The 22,760-nt window shown below is 49.5% G+C and overlaps 3 protein-coding genes across 7 annotated transcripts in view; 1 reads left to right on the top strand and 2 right to left on the bottom strand.

Moving 5' to 3' along the window:
• The window catches only part of DRC3 (dynein regulatory complex subunit 3), a 33,823-nt gene extending 27,173 nt beyond the window's left edge, over nt 1-6,650 (bottom strand). The window contains exons 1-3 of one of the 3 annotated variants that reach the window (XM_049636863.1): nt 6,249-6,650; nt 5,438-5,599; nt 2,489-2,653 (exon numbers count right to left, since the gene is read on the bottom strand). In XM_049636863.1, coding sequence (XP_049492820.1) covers nt 2,489-2,648 — 160 coding nt within the window. In that variant the 5' untranslated portion in view covers nt 2,649-2,653; nt 5,438-5,599; nt 6,249-6,650. The remainder of the gene's footprint in view (nt 1-2,488; nt 2,654-5,437; nt 5,600-6,248) is intronic. The other 2 variants (XM_049636861.1, XM_049636862.1) reach the window with 2 other exon arrangements.
• Nucleotides 6,651-6,809: 159 nt separating this feature from the next.
• Nucleotides 6,810-22,760, top strand: part of TOM1L2 (target of myb1 like 2 membrane trafficking protein) — a 121,245-nt gene continuing 105,294 nt past the window's right edge. For all 3 annotated transcript variants that reach the window (XM_049636859.1, XM_049636858.1, XM_049636856.1), the window contains exon 1: nt 6,810-6,964. In XM_049636859.1, the coding sequence (XP_049492816.1) occupies nt 6,913-6,964 (52 nt within the window). In that variant the 5' untranslated portion in view covers nt 6,810-6,912. The remainder of the gene's footprint in view (nt 6,965-22,760) is intronic.
• Nucleotides 10,350-22,760, bottom strand: part of LOC125927612 (60S ribosomal protein L31-like) — a 48,205-nt gene continuing 35,794 nt past the window's right edge. Inside the window, exon 3 of the mRNA XM_049638110.1 lies at nt 10,350-10,746. Within this exon, the coding sequence (XP_049494067.1) occupies nt 10,350-10,746 (397 nt within the window). The remainder of the gene's footprint in view (nt 10,747-22,760) is intronic.

Raw genomic sequence — 22,760 nt, 5'->3', positions numbered from 1 at the left:
GTCTCTGTTGCTGACAGCCAGAAGAGTTCTGAACTACGCTGACGTATAAATAAGGAGATGCTACGTACGTAAAATTCTGGAGGCCTACACCTGCCCCCAGTTTCCTCTAGCAGCCATAATAGCTTTGTCGTTTACATGCCCCTTTTTTTTCCGTATTTGCTTTTGCAAGGATTTCTAAAACTTATAAAATTAGAATACGCTCATTAAAGTAACTGAAATAATATAGAAGTAAAAGGGGTTAAAAAAAAAAAAAGCACACTTAATAACCACACTTTCGGGGGCAGTGGTTTCAACATTCATTCAGAGGTTGTGAGGTCCTGGGGGAGGCCGGGTGCCCCCTCTTGGCTGCCCTCCCCAAGCCAGGTGGGGGTGGGGATGGGTGGACCGCATTTCTCTCCCCCAGGGCCCTGCCTCTGCCATTCCCAGGGGCAAGTGGGGCTGGTGTCTGTTCCCCAGCTCGATGTGGCCAGATTTCCCAGAATGATACCAGCCACCAGCTCCACCTATACACTTCTGGGGCAGAGCTGGGCTCAGGACCTCAGATACCGCCCATCCTGGTCTGGATTTTCCAGGAGCCTTTTCTGGCCCCGGTCTTAGACTGACAGCTCTTGGCTATGACTGACTTTCCGGAGATGCTGCTCCCCTGGGTGGCTCCCGCATTCCGGGTGCTCTGCCTTGCACACCTATGTGCTGCCTTTTCCTTAGGCATCAGCAGTTCATGTGGAAAAGCCAAAACAACACAACAAAAAACCAGGATGTATTCACCAGTTCTAAATGAGTCACTAGCAATGACAGGACTGCTCAAAAAGTCCAATTTTGATCTTCAACATAGACATGGGGTCTGCCTCTACTACCCCCGGTTTGGTCTCAGCTCATTGCCATTGTTTCCTGGACCGCAGTGGCAACTGTCTCACTCACTAGTCTCTCTGCTCTGGCCCTGGGGTGCCACGCTCTTATCCTCCCGCAGCCAGTGGGATCTTGTGAAAAGCTAAGTCCCATCCTGTCCTTCTTCTGCTCAGGACCCTCCCGGGGTTCTCATCTCACTCACTATAAAAGCCAAACACCGTCTGTTGGCCCCCAAGACTGATGCTAGCTGACCTCCTCACCTCTCTGATCTGTCTCCATACAGGGGTGCCTGTCTCAGGGCCTTTGCCCTGGCTGTTCCCTCTGCCTGGAATGCTTTCCCTGGATCTCTGCGTGCTTCCTTCCCTCACTTCCTTCTAGTCTTTGCTCAACTGTCACCTTCATGATGAGGCCTCTGACCACCCAATAAAACACCGTGCTCCACCCCCAACTCCTCTTTTTCCCTCCTCTTGATTTTCCTCCATAGCACATATTACCCTTAACATACACTGTTTTTGTTTTAATTTTCCCATCACCTGAACATCAGTTCCATGAGGACAGGGGTTTTTGTTTTTTTTGTTCACAGTTGAATCCCTAGTGCCTAGAAAAGCACCCAGCATATAAGAGGCATTTTATAAATACCAGCAAAATGAACCTTAGGAAGGGGAGGAGGTGAGCTCAAGGAGGCTGAAGCCCCCTCTGGTGATGGCCATTCTGCAGTCCCCTCACCCCTCCCACCGCTGAGGTGGCTGGGCCCAGGGTCCCTTCTTGCTCTGGGTGGTCAGCCATGGAGGCCATGCTCTGGGGAGGCCCGGGGGTTCATGAGGCTTGGGCCAGGGCTGTGCCTGCCTTGCCCACTGCTGTGTCCCCGTGGTCCGCCCCAGACTGGCTGAGGCAGGGCCTCAGTCATTCCCCTGTTGTCTCCTGGGTGTCCCGGCAGGCCAGCACAGAACCCCAGGACAGAGCAGGAATGTGAAGCAGCCCGGGTCACTGCTGTGGAGCCACCCTCACAATACACGCAGCACCCTGCCCCCCTCTCTCGCTTCCTCTTGCACCCCCTCTGTCCTGAGCCACTGGCCTTCTCGAGCGAACACACTGTGCGTATGTTACCTCACTTTCTCCTCCTAACCAGAGCTTGAGACACGGACTATCATCTTCCCATTTTACAGAAGGGGACACGGAGGCACTAAGGACCTGTCTTCCCACGAGGCTGTCCTCCTGCTCCTGAGGCGCCTCTCCTGCTTCCTGCCCCCAGCGCACATCCTCCTCCGCCCCATGGCTTCTTCCTGGCTGCGTGGGACCACGCTTCTGGGTTCCACCTGCCAGGGACCCCGCTCCAAGAATTCCATGTGGGATCTGTGACGGAAGCAGCAGGGCCTTTGGGTTCATTTAGAGTTGGAGTGGGAGAATTTTATCTTTTTCCCTATTATTCAGAATCAGCAGTGCCGTGGATATTCAAATGCTAATGATACTCGGTATTAACTTTTCAAACACTCTCTGCCATTCCTATGCCTTCTAACCCACGCGGGCCCGCCCGCTGACGTGGGTCCCGTGATCCTGGACTCTGCGTGGAGTTCTGGGGCAGAGAAGCCAGGGGCGGGGCGCTGGGCCGCCTGGTGGCCCCAGCCCAGCCCAGGATACGCACTTTGGAAGTCCAGCCGCAGTGAAAGCACATCCTTGAAGAGGATGCCCTCCTGCCTGGCCAGCTGCCCAGCCTCGTCCCGTGGGCCCTGTTCTCCCACAGCCAGCTTGAGCATGTCCTCGTCCATCACTCTTGGCTCCACTGAGTCGTACAGCCAGTTCATTTTCCCTAAAAAACACCACGTTCGTCCTCCACAATCTGCTCCTTCCTTTGTTTGAAGACAGGGTTTGGCTGGGGTCTTTTTAAGGAGCACGGTGACAGTCACGGATGCTCTGACGCTGCCCCCATCCCCGTCCGTGGCCCACCGCACTGAGAGGCTAGTACGTTTGCACTAAGGCTTCTCCAGGCCTTTTCCAGCAACTGTCTGTACCCGTCCTGCCTGGCACCCATCTGCAGGGGTGCACCCCTTGGTCCCACAACCATGGCTGTGACCCTACCCCCACCCCGGGGACTGGTGGTCCACACCGGTCTCTTCAGCCTTGGGAGCTCAGCTGCCCTTATGGCCATGGCCGTCAAAGCCTCTGGCTTTCCTCACCCACTGTTATTCAGTGTCTTGCCACCAACTGCTGACCATGATCCTTGGCAGCTCAGGCCAGGCATAGCAGCCGGTGGCTCCCCTTCTGAGAGACTCGTCCCCATCAGACAGTGGTATTGGCAGACACTGACCTACGCTGGCCATTCGTATTCTCCCGCTGAGGAATGTGGACTTGGGGCAGTGGGATGAAAGTCTCATCAGAGCTGCCTGTGTGAGCCGGGGAGGAACTGGGGGGGCCATGGGCCGGCCAGACGTGTGGTTAAGCGGAGATAACAAGAGGGGGGTGAGGCAGATGGACAGAGAGAAACAGAGACGGGAACCTGGGTGATCCAGAAAGTAAGACAGAAGGGCGGACAGACTGACACAGTCTTTGCTGGCTGTCCCACCCCTAGTGTCCCTAATTCCAGGCCCTGTGAGAGTTTCCTGACTCCTCACATTAAATCCTCTTTTAGTTAAACTGACACCAGTAGGTTTCTTTTTTTTCTTTTTTTTCAATTTATTTTTGAGAGAGATAAAGTGGGAAAGGGGCCAGATGAGGGGCTTGAACTCATGAGCCATGAGATCATGACCTGAGTCCAAGTCGACACGTAAACAACTGAGCCACCCAGGCGCCCCTAGGTTTCTACTGCTAATGGGCCAAAGGGAACTGGCTGAGACTCTGCAGGCAAACGGGGGATCTGTGGAGTTGCTCAGTCGTAGGCTGACCCTGGGCTGCTGTTCCTGGCTGGACGGAGCCATGGCCCTGGGAAGCCTGGGCACCCCAACCTCATTCTCATCATTATCAACATCCAGAAGGGTTGGACCCTGCAGGAAGGCACCCCCTATTGGAAGCTCCCAGATTCTGCCTCCTGAACCCTCTGGAAACTCAGTCCTCCCTTCTTCTTTCCACTCCTGTGTCTCTCCTCCCTGCTGGCTTCACCATCTACCTTCACCCTCTTGTGTCCCCAGCACCCAGGCCTCCTCCCTGATGCTGGGCAGTCCCTGTATTATTCCACTGAGCGCTGCTGGAGAGACTCCCAGTGTTGGGCTGATGGTGTTCACTGCAAACTGGGGTGGGCCGGGCAATCCTGCCACCTGGTCTTAGAGACTGCCACTGCCCGCTGCCCTCATCGGTCCTCCCCCACCATCCACTTGGATGCAGCTTATGTAAATATGCATCTTCCATTTCTGGGCTGTCCGTGATCAAATGTCCCTGTGCCTTTAACTCTCGTGCATCCTTTCCTTCTGCTCCTTAGGAGCCACAGCCTCCCCTCCACCCCCTTCCCCACCCCCTGCACTAGCCCCCACCCCCCACACCCCTTCTCCACCTGCGCCTTCCATCTCCCCCTCTCCAGGCTCTCAACGCTGGCTCCAACTCCTTAGGGTGAATGAATCAACTCCCAAAGACGTTTCTAGTCCTCCCCCTCTTTCCATCTCCCCAGTCTTTTGAAACAATTTTTTCTAAGACTTCCTATAACCTGACACCAGCTTGCCTTTGGGGAAATTTTAATGTGCTGGATTTGGCAGATGTTACCTGCAAAGTGTTTGTGCGTTTTCAAAGAAAAATGCCGTACTCTGGGAAATGCTTCTTAATTCCGATTTCAAAACTCTGACTGAATTCTCATCCCTCCCACCTCATCTAGGCCTGGCACCTGGGAAGGATCAGGCTTGCTTTCAGTCAAGCCCACAGTCACTCCGCAGCGTGGAACGGTTATGAGGCACAATCTTTGTTAAGCACGCGAGGGCAGGATTTGGAACTTGAGCGTGCATCCCGCGGCAACTAACCTCACCTGTCTAAGCCCTTGATTTCCCATCTGTAAAAATGGATAATTCCTCCCTCCTACATTTGTTTAAGAGCGTGTGTGTAGCCCACACATGTGTAATGAATTCACATTTTTATTCACAGCTACTACAAGCTGTGAATAAAACAGATCTCCTTCCCTCTGTTTCAGATGTGAATCAGATAATCATACATTTAATTACAAACCATGACAAGTTTGTAGATGTAGGGAACTAGGACAGACAGCATACACCAGGGGCACCTGACCTGGCCAGGGGAGACAGGGCCGAGATCTGAAGGATGGGTAGGAAAGAAGGAATAGGGAACTGCACAGTGAGGGCCCTGAGGTGGGAGAGAATGAGACATGTTAATTTTGGGCTGAAGGGATGCAAGGTCGGAGAGGCCTACAGGAGTTTATTATCCTAGGATCCCTGGGAAGCTCCTGGGGCTTAATAAGGGCAGTGATGTGAACAGCTTTCAATTTTAAGAAGCTCACTCTGGCTACAGTACAGAGAACCCAGGGCACTGTGGATTTTCATTGTCACAGGGCACAGAGTTTCTCACAGCTGTTCTGGCTCCGGGTGGAGGCCCGACCGCTCCTCACCTAAGGGGATTTTAGCAGTAATTTACCACCCAACCTGGGTTCCTGTTGACTTGCCTGACAATGGTGTTGTTGGTGAAGACCAGAGGTAGGAGATGGGAAAAGCAGCAGCGAGTTTTACACCACTGTCAATGGAGCAGCCTCCTCACGGAGAAACAAAACCAGAGTTGTCCAGTGGAACAAGAACTTGGGATCATTTGAATCTGAAAAACAAAGCCCCTATCGGCCATGGATTAATAAGAAAAATCAACTATTTACCGAGTGCTTACTGGGTACTAAGTGCACATTCATTATTTGATTACATGTCGGCTCTGGAAGCCATCGGAGAAAGGAGTCCTAATTCTCTAACTTCCCAGGTAGGGAAACTGAAGCCTGGGAGGGGAAGGAAATTGTCCAAAGTCATACAATGAACTACTGACAAGAGGCAGACAAGGAACTCGGGTAACTGTATCCCAAGCCAAAATACTTCATACAGCACCAAGGTAAAGAACAAAAATAAAGAAGAGACACAATTTTATGACAGTGAGGAGGTCGGATATGAGGGTTAAACACCTGAAGAAGTTATCAATGGACCGGGTAACTTTCGATAAAAGAGATCAGGCCAGGAGGCGCGGGGTGGAACCCCTAAAAATCTCTTTGGGCCCTGCTCCCCCAGGGAAATGCTTCCTTAGCGTTTTTCTCTCATCCAAAGGCTGGAAGCCCAGGGTCTCAGCGCGGCCGTAAGTGGCTGACAGAGAACCTGTGTGCTTATTTTATAGGTGAGGAGCGCCGGGCCGACTCCCAGAGAAAAAAGGTCAGAGGAAAGCTTTAAGTCGGGGTTCTATCTGCCCACGCGAGACCACCCGCACTCTCAGGTCCAGGGTCTCACCGTCTGAAGCGCCGGCTACCGGACTGTTTCCATGCAGCAGATGCTTCGCTAGGTTGCTTAGGGAACCAAGCGCGGCCAGCCGGTTGCTAAGGGGAAGTCTAGAGGTAGACATCCTGGGTGAAAGTTGACGGTCACGTGACAGCATTTCTTGGGTGGGGAAATACTCCTACCACCAACCAGCAGTAGAAAAAACAAACGTTTCTCCAATCAGCGCCTTCTACGGGCAGGGATATTAGTAGCCCCGCCTCTCCCCCGGCCCCTATTGGAGTGATTGACTCTCCTCTTGACCAATAATGGTAAGGATTCACTAGATTGACCAACATATAGATGAATCAAAATACACAGACTCCCGTTCGGGGGCGGGCCAGGGGAGGTGCCGCTACGCCTGACGGAGATTCCTGTGACCTAGCTCGCCGCTCCGCCCAATCGGACGCCGCGGGGTAGGTGGGGCTTCGCGAGGGAGGTGTGGGGGCCAATCGGAGAAGGGCTTGGCAGGCGTTGCCCAATAGGGACGCGACAAGGGGTGGGGTCAGGGGCCGGGCGTTTGGCGTTCGAGAGGGTGGGGCGGGGGCAAGTGTCAGTCAGGTCGGGAGCGCGGCGGGGGACAGCTGATACCCGGGCGGCTGACAGGGGGCCCGGGCCGCTGCCGTGTTGTCCGCTCAAGATGGAGTTCCTCCTGGGGAACCCGTTCAGCACCCCGGTGGGGCAGTGCCTCGGTAAGGCCGCGCGAAGGGTGGGCAATCTGGGTGGGCGGCGGCGGTGGACGGGGCTGGTGAGGACCGCGGGCCTCTGCCGGGCACCGGTGCCACCTCACCGGCGTGCCGGGCATCCTTGCCGTCGGGCCTCTGCCCACGGGTTGTCTGCGCCTGCTCACGGCGCCGGTGCCACCCTGCCAGGCGGCTCCCCGAGGCCCAACTGGGACTCGGAGATGCTCCGCGCGTCCCTCCGGATCAGGGCCCAGCCCTTCCTGGCTGATAGAGATGGTGCTGGCTGCTGGTCGGCTTACCTCCTCGCCTACTGGGAGATGCCAGTGAGTGCGTCCTCATCCAGGCCGACAGTGTCGCTGCCACTGCCGGCAGAACCTAGTTCTCCCACACCCTTCTTCCTCCATCCTTGTCCCTCTTTTCAGTACCAGCAGCCCTCACACCGGGCACCCTCCCAGAGAATACTGCCTGCTCTGAGACTTGCTAATTAGAATTGCAACTCAGCTAGGCTGTAGGAGGGACTGGGATTGTGGGGAAGTGTTCCTAGAGGGTGATCATCTTGGCGTGGGGATGGCATGCCTGACTGCCTCTGGGAAAGAAGGGAGCCTGCGTTATTTAATGATGAGAGCCCTGGACTGGGAATCATGAAACCTGGGCTTCGGTGGGGTCTTTGCCAATGACTTTCCCTGTATGACCTTGTGCAAGTCACTGCTCTTTCTGGTTTGACATTTTCCGTGTCACTGCTCTTTGTGGTTTGAGGGTTTTGGAGGTGAAATATGGTAGGTGCCTTCAAGTTCTCAAGTTTTAATATTCTTTATAGTAGTCTCTGCGCATTGACTATTGCTTTCCTGCTCTGTTAAGTTTGCCCAAAGCTGAAGTCTATTGGTGACAATGCAGAGAGAGGGGTACTGTGCAGCACCTGTTAATCCTATATGGGGGGTCTGGACACCTGGAAAAGGGCACCAGAGGTGACCAGTATCCTGGGTAAGGAAAGCCCAAGGCTAGGTAAAAGAACATCAGAATGGCCCCCCTGTATGGGATTTCTTTACTTAAAAGGTAACTTGCCTTTTCACCCAAGGCAGGAACTTAAGCCAAGTGATTAGTTGAGAATGTTGATTGGTTTCTTTTAAAACCGGGTTCCTCCTAGTTGGTGGAAGGACTGGTAAAACGTCTTTTATGAGCCGGACCTTTCCTGTCCTTATGGGCCTGGCTGGTTTTGTCAGTAGTGATTTGATTATTTCCTGCTTCACTTACGATTTTCCAGTTTACTTATCAGCCTTTAGCGGGGTATGTGAAGTTATTGAGGCCTCTCTTGGCGGCTAACTGGCATTTTGAAGCCTTTCTTTTCTTTGTAGTACAAGGTCTTTGGTGAGGGATGATGGACACTGGGCCCTGGAAGAGTCTCTTCCCACCTTTATGGACTACGATGTCTATCTAGATTTTCTTCATTTCCTTTCCTCAGGGGCTCTTTCACTTGTAGCCATATTCCAAAACCTCATTTCTCACTTGGGTATTGAATTACAGCCAGTTACTGGAGGGAGCTGGCGAACTTGGAAGGATTTTTTTTTTCCTCCTTCCTTTACAATAGGAAGTTCTACACCTTCAAAGTGCCAAGGTAATTGATAAGGGGTAGAAGTTAAAGGACATTTAAAATTTTTTTTTTTTAACGTTTATTTATTTTTGAGACAGAGAGAGACAGAGCATGAACAGGGGAGGGGCAGAGAGAGAGGGAGACACAGAATCTGAAACAGGCTCCAGGCTCTGAGCTGTCAGCACAGAGCCCGACGCGGGGCTCAAACTCACGGACCGTGAGATCATGACCTGAGCCGAAGTCGGACGCTTAACCGACCAAGCCACCCAGGCGCCCCATGGACATTTAAAAATCTACAAATATTAGGGCTATAGGGGTACATAGGGAGTGGAAAGAGCATGATCCTTCTGTCAGGAAGGCCTAAGTTGAATTTTACCTTACCCATTTGTTGGCTGTGTGACCCTTCTGAACCTTAGTTTGCTGATAGAGAAAGAGAGAGAGAGAGAGAGAGAGAGAGAGAGAGAGAGTCATACAGAGTAGTACAGTTTAAGTGAGATAATGGATATAAAACACTTAGCGTGGTATCTGGGACATAGTAGAGGCTCAATAAATCATAGCTGTCACTGTTAATAACAATAGTTAAGTTCAGGTTGAATTTGCTATCTGGAAAGGATATGTGGGACAACTGGCCCATCTGTGACCTGTGACCAGGTCCCAGATCCACCAGCCCTTGTAAAAGACGCTTGAACATAAAGAGAGCAGAGCCTCCTCGTTGCCAGTTAGCCAACAGGCAAGGCCTAGCTAATTTCACAGTTCAGATAAGTAATTAGAGGACGGAATGAGGTTCTAGTATATATTCTGTGCAGTTGTAGTAAAGCATAAAAGTGATTTTCATGACATTTAGTGTTGTTAGTATTCTTTTGAAAGTATTGCCAGGTGGTTGATGGGAGGGAGGGGATACAGAAATAAAACAACAAAGCTGGTGATTAACAGCAGCAGTTACAGCTTACAGGAAGCAATTCTACAGCCGTTACTTGCTTCTTAGGGCCACTCTGCAGTGTAAGCTTTTTTGTCCTTCCCACTTTAGAGATGGGGAAACTGAGGCTCAGGGGAGTAAAGAAAGCCACTGGTCAACTGGTAAAAGGGAGAGCTGGGATTTCATAGCCGTCCTGGTCCTCAAGGGATTGATTTATGGTATGAAGCGAGAGAGCACAGATGCACAGAATAATGATCACTAACAGAAGGTCACTCCATAGTTAAGTGTTCAGCGCAATAGTGGGGATTTTCAGTGCTCTTAGGAGTCCAAAAGAATTCATAAGAGCCGAGGAGGCGAGACTGGCGTCGTTGAGCCCGAGAGCTGCTCACGATGGTGGGTGGGAATTAGGGAAGAGGACACCCCATGCGCGGGGAAGGGTACATGAGGCAGGGAGCGGGGTGTGAGCACATCTGTGTTCACCAGTCTGAGTGGAAAAGAGGTGGCTTTGGGGAACAGTGGCAAGTTGGGTTTGGGCCCAGGGTGAAGCCTTGTTTTGGGGGTGGGGGTAATAACATCAAAGATAACATTCCTTTTCTGACTTCAACTTTCAGTCTTCTCTGGTCCTCATGTTACCCACTCATGAAATAATACCTCTCAACAGCTGCGTGGGGCTTGTACAGAAAGAACCCGATCCGTTTCGTTCAGTAGGCCTTTCGAGTGCCTGTGGGTGCCAGGCCCTGGGCTACTAATACTTACAAACTGCTCTCAGGGAGCTTTCAGTTGAGGTAACATGTTCACCAAAAGTGTGGTGGAGCTGCAAAGCATTAGGCTTGTAGTCTGAGGACTTGATAATTCGTATTTTTATCATTGTTTTTGGTGGTTTTGTATCTTTATTTGACAGTCTGGTTGGTTCTCACCCACATTAACTGTACATTTTGGAAAGCGGCGATAGGTACGTAGGTAGAGAATGTGCATAGCTTGTTTGGTGACCCTTCATGTTTATTACACTTTCTGGACCATCCTGCAAGGTTTCGGCATGGGCCTTTCCTTGTGCCTTTGGCCCAGACAGCTTCGTTGAGCCTGATGTCCGTGCACACATCTGGGAGTTCTGGAGTTCCCATCTCCTTCATGGCAAATTTCTGGATCTTTTTGAGGGCCTGAGGGGCACTCTTCCTGAAACCCACTGCATGGATGCCCTTGTGAAAGTTGATGGTGTGTTTTCTGGTCACTGCCTCGTTGATGGCAGAATGGCCCTCCTTCTCACCACCCTGCTTTGTGGGAGCTGTTCTGCTGGGTCCAGATTGGAAAGGGGTAGGATAATTATTATTTTATGCCTGGGGCCTCACATGGACATTGTAAGCTGGTGCTATTTGATTGAATGCACGGATAAGCCCCCAGTCGGACATAGTCACCTCTGTATTTTTGTTTCCATCCTACCTGTCCTTCTGGAAGGTGGTTCCCTAGTAGAATGCATGGTTTAGACCAGAATGAGCAGTAGTACAAGGAACTAAGAAGTGTGGAGAAAGAAAAAATACTTTTATTTCTGGATTTTCTCCTCTGAAACAAATTTCCTAAGGTTACTGTATTTTTTATTAAACATTTTTGTTTTAACAGTTATTCATTTTTTGAGAGACAGAGACCGTGTGAGCTGGGGGAGGGACAGAGCGAGGGAGAAAAAGAATCCAAAGCAGGCTCTAGGCCCAGAGCTGTTATTAGCACAGTGCCTGACGCGGGGCTCAAACTCATGAACTGTGGGATCATGCCCCGAGTTGAAGTCAGACCCTTAACCAACTGAGCCAACCAGGTGCCCCGGTTACTGTCTTTAAAAAAAAATTTTTTTTAATGTTTGTTTATTTTCAAGAGAGAGCATGCGTAAGCAAGCGGGGGAGGGGCAGAGAGCTAGAGAGAGAGAGAGAGAGAGAGAGAGAGAGAGAGAGAATCTGAAGCAAGCTCCAGGCTCAGAGCTGTCAGCACAGAGCCCGGTGCTGGGCTTGAATTCACAAACCATGAGATCATGACCTGGACCAAAGTTGGACCCTAAACCAAATGAGCCACTCAGGTAGGTGCCCCAGGAAGATTTCTGTCATAATCTAAACCCTCCATGACCGCTGGGGGGTTGGATGTCCTATACCAGGAGTTCCCCAAGTCAGGTCCATGATGCTCTGCAAGAGTTGACAGTTCTTTTTACTGGCTGGAGAACGTTTTCAGATTATTCTTTTTCCAAGAGTGAAGTTTGGAATCATTTAAATTAAAAGATTAGTGAGTAGTTAATTCTGATGGGAATATTGGGGGGGGGGTGAGGTGGTTCAGGGAGGACCATCTATTTTCTTCCTGGTTCAGCTTTCATAAACAGGTAAGAAGCAGATACTCTGTTGCAGAGTTTGTGCTTATAGGTTGGATGGTGTTAGACATAAACAGCCTCCTAGTGCCCCGGGAATGCTAGGTGTTTGACAGCCTGGGGGTTTGTTCCAAGAAGAATTAGTTATCCCTCAGATTGCTGTTGTGCTCTGCAATCTGCCAAGCCCTTCTGACTCCTTTTGACTGAAAGGAGCTTAAAACCATTAAGCACCTACTGTATGCAAATTCTGTTTGAGCGATTGCATTTAATCCCAGTAGCGTTTTAATGGTCTCAGTGTTATTGCTGGTGTTTAATGGTCTCAGTGTTTTGCCTACAAGGAAGATGAGGCCCTGAGAGGTTTAAGAGCCTTGTGTGAGAGATTGGTGCCAGAGTTAAGGCTGGAATCCACTCCTGATCCAGTCAGTGCTCATTCTGTGCTGCCATGTTGCTTCTTGTTCTTCAGGTCTCATGATTCATGGTCGGTAGAATCACCCGGAGGGCTTGTTAAAACAGATTGCTGGGTCCTACTCTTGGAGTTTCTGATTCACCAGGTGCAGGCTGCGGCCTAGCATTCTACATTTCTGAGTTCCCAAGAGATGCTAATGCTGCAGCTCGTCCAGGGACCACACTTTTGAGAACCGTTGCTCTACATGAAAAGTTCTGAAAAGTTCTGCTTCCTTAATCTTTTCTTTATCTTTCTTCAAATGGTAAATATGGGTTTTCCAATGGACAGACGATAAGTGGGATCATTTAGAAATTGGTCATTCATTCAGTGGCCCTATCTTGCCTCTGTGTATGTATCAAGCTAAGCATTTACCAGGATGCTCCGTTTAGTAAGGGAGTGAAGACAAGTACCTCAGTCAGATATGGTAAAAAGTACCTAAATGAGATATGGGTGGCATTAGACTGGACAGATAAATGAAGTAGGAGAGTGGAGGATGGAAGGGCTTATGACCTCCAGTAGTAACACCAATAGCCAAAGGCTTACTGTGTGCTGGAGACTGAAGTGGTCACTTTGAATGCCTTGCAGTCCTATGATCCTTCCACACAACAATACCATGAGGGAGGTACTGTTATTGTCTACATTTTGCAGACGGGGACCCCGAAGCAGAGAGAAGGTCACACAACTAGGGAAGGGAGCCGGCGTGGAACTCCCCAGCATTCTGGCTCCAGAGCTGGTGTGCTGTTATGCTGTGCTGCCCTCAGCAAGGGAGGGGTGAGGAGGGACACCTTAGGAAGGAAGGAAGAAGTCTGGAAAACTCAGGAGGTGGTGGCTGCTGAGCAGGGCTTTGATGGACGGGTGGAAATGGAGAAGGAGGCTAGAGGGCTCTCTTGGCAAAGACAGCAAGCAGCTTGAGCACAGGCTGATGTTGAGGGGGGAGGTGCATAATACCATGGGTTCTACTGGCCTAGCAAGGGAGTGTGGCGGAAGGTGAGACTGGAAAGGTAGGGTTAGGCCTGAGGGTAGGGGGCTTCAAAGGTTGGCCAGATAGTTTGGGCTCTTTCGTTAGTGGCACTGGGGAGCCAGGAAGAACATCTAGGGAGGGGAGTAGCATGGGTATCATTACAGAGGCAGGGAGATTTCCCCTTGGCAGCCACCAAAGGTCATTCTTGTCTCTTACCATCAAAGCCCCTGTGTGCGCGGGGCAGGGGTCCTACAGGGATGTCAGTAGCAGTCACTGCTCATTCCTCCCAGATTTGGGGTATGGCCCTCCTTATGAGCCCCCATCAGAGAGGAGAAGTGCTGGGGCAGGTTGCTGGGCCACGGGAGGAAATCTGGGGTTCTGAGAGCATTTGTCCTTAACTGCCTGGACAGCTTATAAAACACCAGTCAGTCCTGTGGTGAGGGTCAGCGTCTCCTTGTCCTGCCCTGCTTTCCATGTGCAAGAGCAAGGAGCTGAGGCACTCACAGGGCTTTGCTGAAGGTGTTGTCATTGCTTAGAGTGGACTATTTGGGATATAAAAAATTCTTATAGAATTGCGTTTTTTAAAGAACAGTGCTTATCCATGTAGAAAATTTGAAAAATGTACAAAAAAATGCAAAGGAGAAAAAAAAATGACCATGATATGTTTTCTTATAAGCTCATTGAGATTCTTCTCATTTCATGTAGTAAGTGGAATACTTGTGTATTTCACCCTGTTTGCTCCCTTGGAGGTGCAACATTGTATAAATACTCTTGTGTATTGCTGTGTAATTTACTTGTTTTTTTCTTGGAGGGGGGTGGATGTAGAGTGAGGAAGAGTGTAAACACAGTGCCCAGAGGAGTTTCAGTTAAGGGTTATTGTTCTTGACCTAGCAGATAAATCACTCAGAAATTTAGGCTAACCTAGTAGTCTGAAAAGATATAAATAACATTCAGGCTTGCTTTTTTTTTTTTTTTTTTTTTTTTTTTGTGGTGACCCACCTTGTTGTGGCTAGGAGAGGGGCCGTTAAAAACCATTTTCAGGGTCGCCTGGGCGACCTAAGTGTCTGATTTAGGCTTAGGTCATGATCTCACGGTTTGTGAGTTGGGAGCCCTGCATCAGGCTGTGTGCTGGCAGTGCAGAGCCTGCTTGGGATTCTCTGTCCCTCCCCCACCTCTCTCAAATAAAACTAAAAATAAATAAATAAATAAACCCCATTTTCAGACTTGGTGCTTATTTTAGTGCTCTCGCTAATCCTCCTGACCTGGAGGAATGTTGCTGATCTTCTAGTTAGCGTGCCTGCTGTCTGGCAGCACCTGCCTCCTCCTCCAGGAAGTTTTCCTAGGCCGCCCTAGGAAACTGCCTGGTACAGTTTCCTGAGGTTATTTATTTTATGTCTCCTCACGTGTTTTATTCCCTTATTTTCTGAATGAGACTGGAGCCTCCCTTAGGCAGGATGCCTTTCTATTTCTTTGTGACCTTCACAGAATGTGGCAGAATACACTCTGCATAGTTACTCCAAAGGTTCCTTTCTATCAATCTTATTTTTTAGCGTCTTTTAGAGCTCAGAATATTGGGCATCATTTACTGATCCTTCAGCGTCTTCTAGGCATCCTCTGACACACATTAGCTTGTTGCAGTATTATTTTCTCTGATAACTCCATTGAGTCAGTGGTATGATCTCCATTTTACAGACGAAGGAATGGCTTAGAGGAGAGGAGCGAAGAAACTTGCCCAAGGTTCAGGGGATCAAGCTCCAAGGCTTGTATTCCCAGGGCCTTGTAGATTGCAAGCTTGGTCTGTTTCCATTTAGACAAGGAAGGGCCTTAACTGATTGCATGTGGGAGTTCCGGAAGCTAGCATAGTCCCATCAAGGAATTCTAGAGCAATGTGGATGCCGCTGTCCTCTCTTTGTTCTCTTCCAACATTTGACACTTTTTATTTTACATTAGAGTTAGTCCTGTCTCTGTCTCTGGTGTGACTGACTGGCCTGTGTGAGGCCATTAACTATTCTAATATTCACTTCCCTGATCCATAAACAGGGAAGGGAGGTGTGTATGTGACGAGAATACCTGCTCTGTGGTGTCTTACGGGGTAAGAGGATCAACGAGATACCTTACGTAAAAGCAAAATGTGGTGTTACGTTAGAGCTCCTTCTATGCATCAGACTAAATGTTCCATGAGGGCATCTGTTTTTGCTTGTACTTATTTTTTGATTTACTTCTAAAAATTGCGGCAAAATATATCCAACATAGACTTTATCATTCTGACCATTAAAATAAAGTTCAGTGACATTTAAGTACATTCACATTGGCACGCAGCCACCGCCATCCATCTCCAGAACTTCGTTCGTTCTGCCTAACTGAAACTCTGGACGCATTGATCGCTCTCCTCTCTCCCCACCTCCAGCCCCTGGTGGTAACTATTGTACTTTCTGTCTCTGACTCTGAGTACTCAAGGTACCCTCACATAAGTGGGTCTTTTTGTGACTGACTTATTTTATTTAGCGTAATGGCATTAAGATTGCTTCACGCGGAAGTATGTTTCAGAATCTCCTTTCTTTTTGAGGCTCAGAGTATCCCATTATATGTATCTACCGTATTTTATTTACCCGTTCCTGCATCTTTGGATACTTGGGCTGCTTCCACCTTTTGGTTACTGTGAACAATGCTGCTGTGAACACGGGTGTGCAGATACCCATTCGTGTCCCTGCTTTCAGTTGTTTCGGATATATATACCTAGAGGAAGAATTACCGGATCGCAAGGTGATTCTGTTTTTGATATTTTGAGGAAGACCTGCCATACTGTTGGCCACAGCGGTTGTACCCTTTTAAACGTTTCTACCAGCAGTGCAGAGGGCCCCGATTTCTCCACGCCATCGCCAGAACTTGTTATGTAGTTTATTATTATTTTTTTTAATGGTAGCCATCTTACTTGGTGAAGCGATCTCTCGTTTCAGTTTGTATTTGCGTTTCCCTAATCATTGGTGACAATGAGCATTTTCTCATGTGCTTATGGGCCGTTTGTGTATCTTTGGAGAAAGTCTGTCCAGATCCTTTGCTTGTTTTTTTAATCAGGTGGTTTTTTTTGTTGTGATTGTTGCTGAGGTCTAGGACCTTTCTCGATACGTTGGATATTAATAGGAGCTACGTGATTTGCAAATAATTGTCTCCCATTCTGTGGGTTGCCTTTTTCCTCTGTTGTTCGGGTCCTCGGAGGCACAAAAGTTTGTAATTTTGATGAAATCCAGTTTTTTTTTTTTTCTTTCGTTGCCTGTGGTGTCGTGCCCTGATTTTTCAGGAGAGTCTAACACATGCCTTGAAGACCAGAACAATGACGCCAGCACTGCTAGTCAGCATGACTCTTCACCAGGAACTGGGCTAAGTACCTTACATGCATCATTTCCTCTCATCCTCACAGCAGCTCTGCGAGGCAGGTGCCATCATTCACATTTTCTAGAGCAGGGAACCGAGGCTTAGCAATTAAGTACCTTCCCCAAGGTCTGTGGATAATAAGTGGCAGAGCAGGGACTTGAACCCAAGTCTGTGGACTTGAGAGTCTGTGGACTCCAGAGCCAGTGCTCGTTACCACTAAACTGGAGAGCTCAGTAGCTATTTGTGATTGAATGAATGAACACCTGAATGAACTTGGCAGCTGAAAATCTGACAGTAGCTCTCCCCAATTCAGATGTGCCTTCGTGTTAGAAATTATTCACCAAGTTCAATCTTAGTGTTTCAGTGCACAAGTGTCTGCATCCTTCCAGCACGTTTTCTGAGAGTTCTATTAAAGGATGTGCTTTTTTTAAAAATTTTTTTTAATGTTTATTTATTTTTGAGAGAGAGAGAGACAGAGCATGAGCAGGGGAGGGGCAGAGAGAGAGGGAGACACAGAATCCGAAGCAGGCTCCAGGCTCTGAGCTGTCAGCACAGAGCCCGACGTGGGGCTCGAACTCATAGACCGCGAGATCATGACCTGAGCCGAAGTCGGACGCTCGACTGAGCCCCCCAGGCACCCCAAAGGATGTGCTTTCTTACAACTCAGTGAGGCTCTTCTTGCTCATGAAAGACCTGTGTATACCCATGTATTTACTTTCTCTTTGGATTTACTTTTCTCTTTGGATTAGTTTTAGAACTGTGGTGCTGGAAGGTGGGGGGAGAGGGGATTTAAGCAGATGTTAAGTTGTCTAACTGACCAACTTGCCTTTAAGACGTTACCAGCTGCTGTTTTAATCATTCATGAAGCACCAGCCTTGTAGTCTGGAAGGCACGTCAAAAATTCTGTTTCAGGTTTTGGTTTAAAATCGAGTGTAATGGAGAGAGACGGATTCCTTCATCTCCAAGAATTGGGCTGCACATCTTTGAGAGCTGGGGACAAGGACGGAGCCCTGTAATAGGACGCTGTTGAGTTTTTTGCCACTTCTCAAAGGAGAAACCACACAGAGTTCTGGCACATCATTAGTCAAAATAGGAAATGAGGCCTGAGAAATGATGTTGCTTGGCGTTGGGAAGCGGAATTTGCTAGTGGCTTCCAGAGAGTGAGAATCCCTCGTGTTAACTCTGTAAATTCTTAATCCAGCAATTCAAAGACTCATTGAATTCAAGCTAGAGGAGCATTAGCAGCATTCGGTCCAACCCCCCCTTATTTTTACAGGTGAGGAAACTGAGGCCCAGGGAAAGTAGGTCTGTGACACCAAGTCGGTGTCCTACAATTCAGTTCTGACCTGACTACCTGGAGTCGTTGCAGATGCTGCTGGTTGAGGGCTCAGTCTGTCCCCAACTAGGACCCCGGTCCCAAGTTCCAGGCTGCCACCTGTCCTTCACGGCTGGCTATAAATTGAGGGTTCCCATGGCCCCCTCCTCAGGTTCAGGAATTTTCTAGAAAGGCTCACAAAATACAGGAAGATACTTTACTTACGTTTATTGTAAAGGATTCGACTCAAGAACAGCCAACTGGAAGAGACGCACGGGACAAAGTATGAGGGGAAGGGGCGCAGAGGGCCGTGCCCTCTCTGGGCGCACCGTCCTCCCCACACCGCAGGGTCTTCGCTAACTCGGAAGCTCCTTGAACCACGTCATGTAGGCGCATTTGGTTAAGTCATCGGCCACCGGTGATGAATTCCTTTTCTAGCCCCTCTCATCCTGGAGGTTGGCGGGGGTGGGGGCGGGGGTGAAAGTTCCCAGTCCTCTGGTGCCTGATCTTCCTGGTGTCCGGCCCCCATCGTGAAGCCGTCCAGGGGCCCCAGCCAACTCGTCATCCCCTTCTCATACAAAAGACACTCTCAGCACTCCGGAGATTCCAAGGGTCTTGGGGAGCCGTGTGCCAGGAACTAGGGACAGAGATCAAATATGTATTGCCTACTGTATGAAAGTGACTTGCCAAGGTCCCACGTGAGTCAGTGGTAAAACCGGGGGCTTGTCTTTCCTCTTACCTCAGGGCCCTTTGCCCAGTTAAGGATATCTGCATGTGGGCAGGGAGGCTAAGGAAAGTAGTAGCAGCCTGCCATTTAATGAAGGGGCAGGTTTTTTTTCCCCTAAGGTTTTATTTCATCTTTTCTTTTTTAATTTTTAAATGTTTATTTTTGAGAGAGGGAGACACACACACACACACACACACACACACACACACACTCACAGCGTGAGTGGGGGAGGGGCAGAGAGAGGGGGGAGACTCAGAATCCGAAGCAGGCTCCAGGCTCTGAGCTGTCAGCACAGAGCCCGATGCGGGGCTCGAACTCACGAACTGCGAGATCATGACCTGTGCTGAAGTTAGACGCTTAACTGACTGAGCCACCCAGGCGCCTCTGTTTTATCTTTCATTTTATTTTTTTTATTTTTAGATAGCATTCAAGAAGGGGAGAAGGGCAGAGAGAGAGAGAGAGAGGGAGAGAGAGAGTCTCAAGCAGGCTCTGTGCTAAGCATGTCACCCTAACACAGGGCTCGATCCCATGACTGTGAGATCATGACCTGAGCTGAAATCAAGAACCGGACACCCAACTGACTGAGCCACCCAGGCAGCCCAAGATTTTATTTTTAAGTAATCTCTGCACCCAGTGTGGGGCTCGAACTCACGACCCTAAGATCAAGATTGCACTTTTCACCTACTGAGCCAGCCAGATGCCCCTGAGAGGCAGTTCTGGACCCAGGTTCATGAAGGCAAATGTTTTTTTAATGTTTGAAAGTTAATCACACTCACACATAATTTGGTGGGGGTGACTATTTAGGTTTGAAGGTTGAAATGAAATTAGTTCATAAAATCACCTTTGGTATTTATTCTGTTTCAGCTGCTTTTTCTGGCACCAGTCCAGAATAGACAGCCTACTCCCAGGCTAACACTTGGGAGGCCTGGCATTGGTCAGCACTTTGCAGCTGATTTGCTGTGTGACTGTGGGTAGGTCATGTCCTACCTGAACTCATTTGGAGAAGGGTGGATTGAACAACAGAGTCTCCAAGTTCATTTCCATGCTGAAAGCTTAAGACCTGAATCAAAGTGGCTTTTAGCTTTTCTTTTTTTTTTTAACTTTATTTATTTTGAAAATTTTTAAATATATTTATTTTTGAGAGAGAGAGAGAGAGACACAGAATGTGAGTGGGGGAGGGGCAGAAAGAGAGGAAGATACAGAATCTAAAGCAGACTCCAGGCTCTGAACTGTCAGCACAGGGCCTGATGTGGGGCTCGAACTCACAAGCTGTGATAAATCATGATCTGAGCTGAAGTCGGACGCTTAACTGACTGAGCCACCCAGGTGCCCCTATTTGTTTTTAGAGAGAGAGAGAACGTGTGTGGGTGTGAGTAGGGGAGGGGCAGAGAGGGAGGGGGAGAGAGAGAGAGAGAGAGAGAGAGTGAGTGAGTGAGTCAGAGTCCCAAGCAGGCTCCGCACCATCGGCATGGAGCCTCATGGGGAGCTCGAACTCAAGAACCATGAGGTCATGCCCTGAGCCGCAGTCAGACACTTAAGCGACTGAGCCAGCCAGGGGCCCCTAGTTTTTCTTAAGTAAGACCGTTAGCCTTCATAGGAGATTCTGATGTCTTTTGCATCCAACTTCTATACATGTGTGTGGATTTTTTATTTTATGTACGTATTACACACACACACACACACACACACACACGCAGATTTTGTAACATTTTTCCTTGAGATTTAATTTACTTACGGCGAACACACAAATCTGAATTGTTAGTTTCAACAAATTCTTGGTTAGTTGTAACCCACACCCTTACTAAGATAAAGACTTTCACCCTCATCCTGGGACATTCTCTGCCGCCCCTACCCAGTCAGCCCTCCCCTCCAACACACCCCTTGCAGAGGTAACCACTGATCTCAGCTCTGTCACCAGAGAGGAGTTCTGCCTGCTCTAGAAGCTTCTATATGTGGAGCTGTACAGCGTGTACTCTTTTGTTTGAACCCCAGTAGTATTTTGAAGAAGTGTTCTGCTTTCTCCTTCAGTCCTAAGAAGTCATACGCATTCCCTCCAGCTGCTGTCTTGAAAAGTCGCGTGGTCTGGGGTCCTGCCGGTCCCCGTGAGCTCCTGTGCTTTGAGAAGTGAGGGCCCTCTGCCAGTGGGTCACCATATTGCCTGCTGAGTGTGAGGGAAGACACAGAGAGAACAGCTTGGTTTCCAGATACCGGGTTGGGTTTGTTTCTATAATTATTGGTGTCACAGCCTTCCCACTTGTCAACTGGGCAAATTGGATCTACCAGCAGACGAAAGAGACTAACTCTGACACCCGAAAATGTCACTTGTAATGGCACATTTCTGACAAGGTGCCCGTGAGATACACTCGTTTCAATCTCATAAATGCTTTTGAACAGAAAGGCAGACTGCTCCAGGGAGCAAGAGCAAAAGGAAGGGAGGGGAAGGGAGGTCCGGAAGGGCCCAGCAGACAGACTGGGGAGCCAGACGGTGATGGAAGTATTGGGGGCCTCTCTTGGCTGTGGAGCTCAGCGTTAGTGGGAGGGGATTTGTGTGTTTGTTTTCTTCATAATATCTTTAGCCTTTGTTTCCTTTTCTTAGTTTTCATCTCCTCTAACTTAGGCCAGCCCTAGTTGTGCCTGGGCCGTTGCAGATACCTTCCAGCCGGTCTCTTTCATTCCATTCTCCCTCCCTTTCTACACAGTGACCACTCAAAACTTGGGACAAATCTACCAGAACCCTCCTGGAACTCCGTGTCTCCTTGAGAATTAATTCTAAACCTAGGCTGGCATTCAAGGCCTCACTGATAGAGCTTCTTCCTGTCGGCTCTCTCCCGGACCTCTGCGTGCGCCCTCCTTCCCTGCACGCCTCACGCTTGCTCCGTGTGGCATTGCTTCTCTCTTGTTCATGCTCGAGATCCATCTGTCCTTCAAGACCTGGCTTGGATTCTCCCACTGCCACAAAGCTCGCCCAGAAACTCATGAACTGTGGTGGCGTTTCTATTTGTTGCTGTGTATTTAATAATTATGTGACTGTTGTAGTGTACCATGTAGAGGGGGGTGGGAATTTAAAGTCCAAGTTGAATAATGCCCCGGGCCTGCCCTGAGAGGAGCTTGGTGCACTGGCCCAAAGGGAAGCTCTGTGTGTGGGGTAGAAGGAAGGGAAGGGACCCAGTGTGCATGGAGCACCTACGTGACCCAGGAACAGTGCTGGGGCCTCCACTGGTTCTATCTCATTTAACCCTCTTGACCTTGTGAGTTGGGCACTTTCACTCCCGAGGTGGGTTTCTCAGAATCACGCAACCAGCAGGACTGAAACCCAGTGAGGTCTCCAGCAGCCTGTGTGCTTCCTACCCACCTTCCCAGGCTTCTGTGGTGTTGGGGGCAGGTCACTGGGTCAGGTGTCGGCTGGCTCCATATCCTACTTGTGTGTATGCTGATGGCTGCGACTTCCCTTCTGGGTTGAGGCCAGGTGATGCTAGGGCTCTGCCCCCATGTTAGGCCTTGTTTGGGAACTTGTCTGTTCCCCAAATAAATGGTGAACCCCTTTGCGGGGTGGGGACTATGGTTCTTCATCCTTCTGGGACCAGGGAATGCAGCCTGCCTGCTTGTCTCCATCAGTCTTGGGGAAGAATTCTGAGACCAAATTGCATTTCCTGATTAATTCATTCTCAAAGGCACAGAACAACTCTGCATACTTTTCAAAAAATGCTATGGTAGGGGTGCCTGGGTGGCTCATTTGGTTGGGCATAGGAGTCTTGATTTTGGCTCAGGTCGTGATCTCAGGGTTGTGGGATCGAGCCCCACGTCGGGCTCTGTGCTGAGTGTGGAGCCTGCTTAAGATTCTCTCTGTCTCTCTGTCTGTGTCTCTCTCTCGGGGTGCCTGGGTGGCTCAGCTGGTTAAGTGTCTGACTCTTGGTTTTGGCTCAGGTCGTGATCTCACGGTTTTGTGAGTTTGAGCCCCGCATTGGGCTCTGCGCTGACAGTGCGGAGCCTGCTTGGGATTCTCTGTCTCCATCTCTCGTCTCTCTCTGCCCCTCCCCAGCTCACACTGTCTCTGTCTCTCTCAAAATAAATAAACTTAAAAAAAAAAAAAATTGGGGCACCTGGGTGGCTCATTCGGTTAAGCGTCTGACTTCGGCTCAGGTC

This window comes from Panthera uncia, chromosome E1 (genome assembly GCF_023721935.1).
Source record: "Panthera uncia isolate 11264 chromosome E1, Puncia_PCG_1.0, whole genome shotgun sequence".
In the NCBI taxonomy this organism is placed as follows: domain Eukaryota; kingdom Metazoa; phylum Chordata; class Mammalia; order Carnivora; family Felidae; genus Panthera; species Panthera uncia.
Note: the sequence above shows the minus strand (reverse complement) of the source record. Positions and strands in the feature narration are given on the sequence as shown.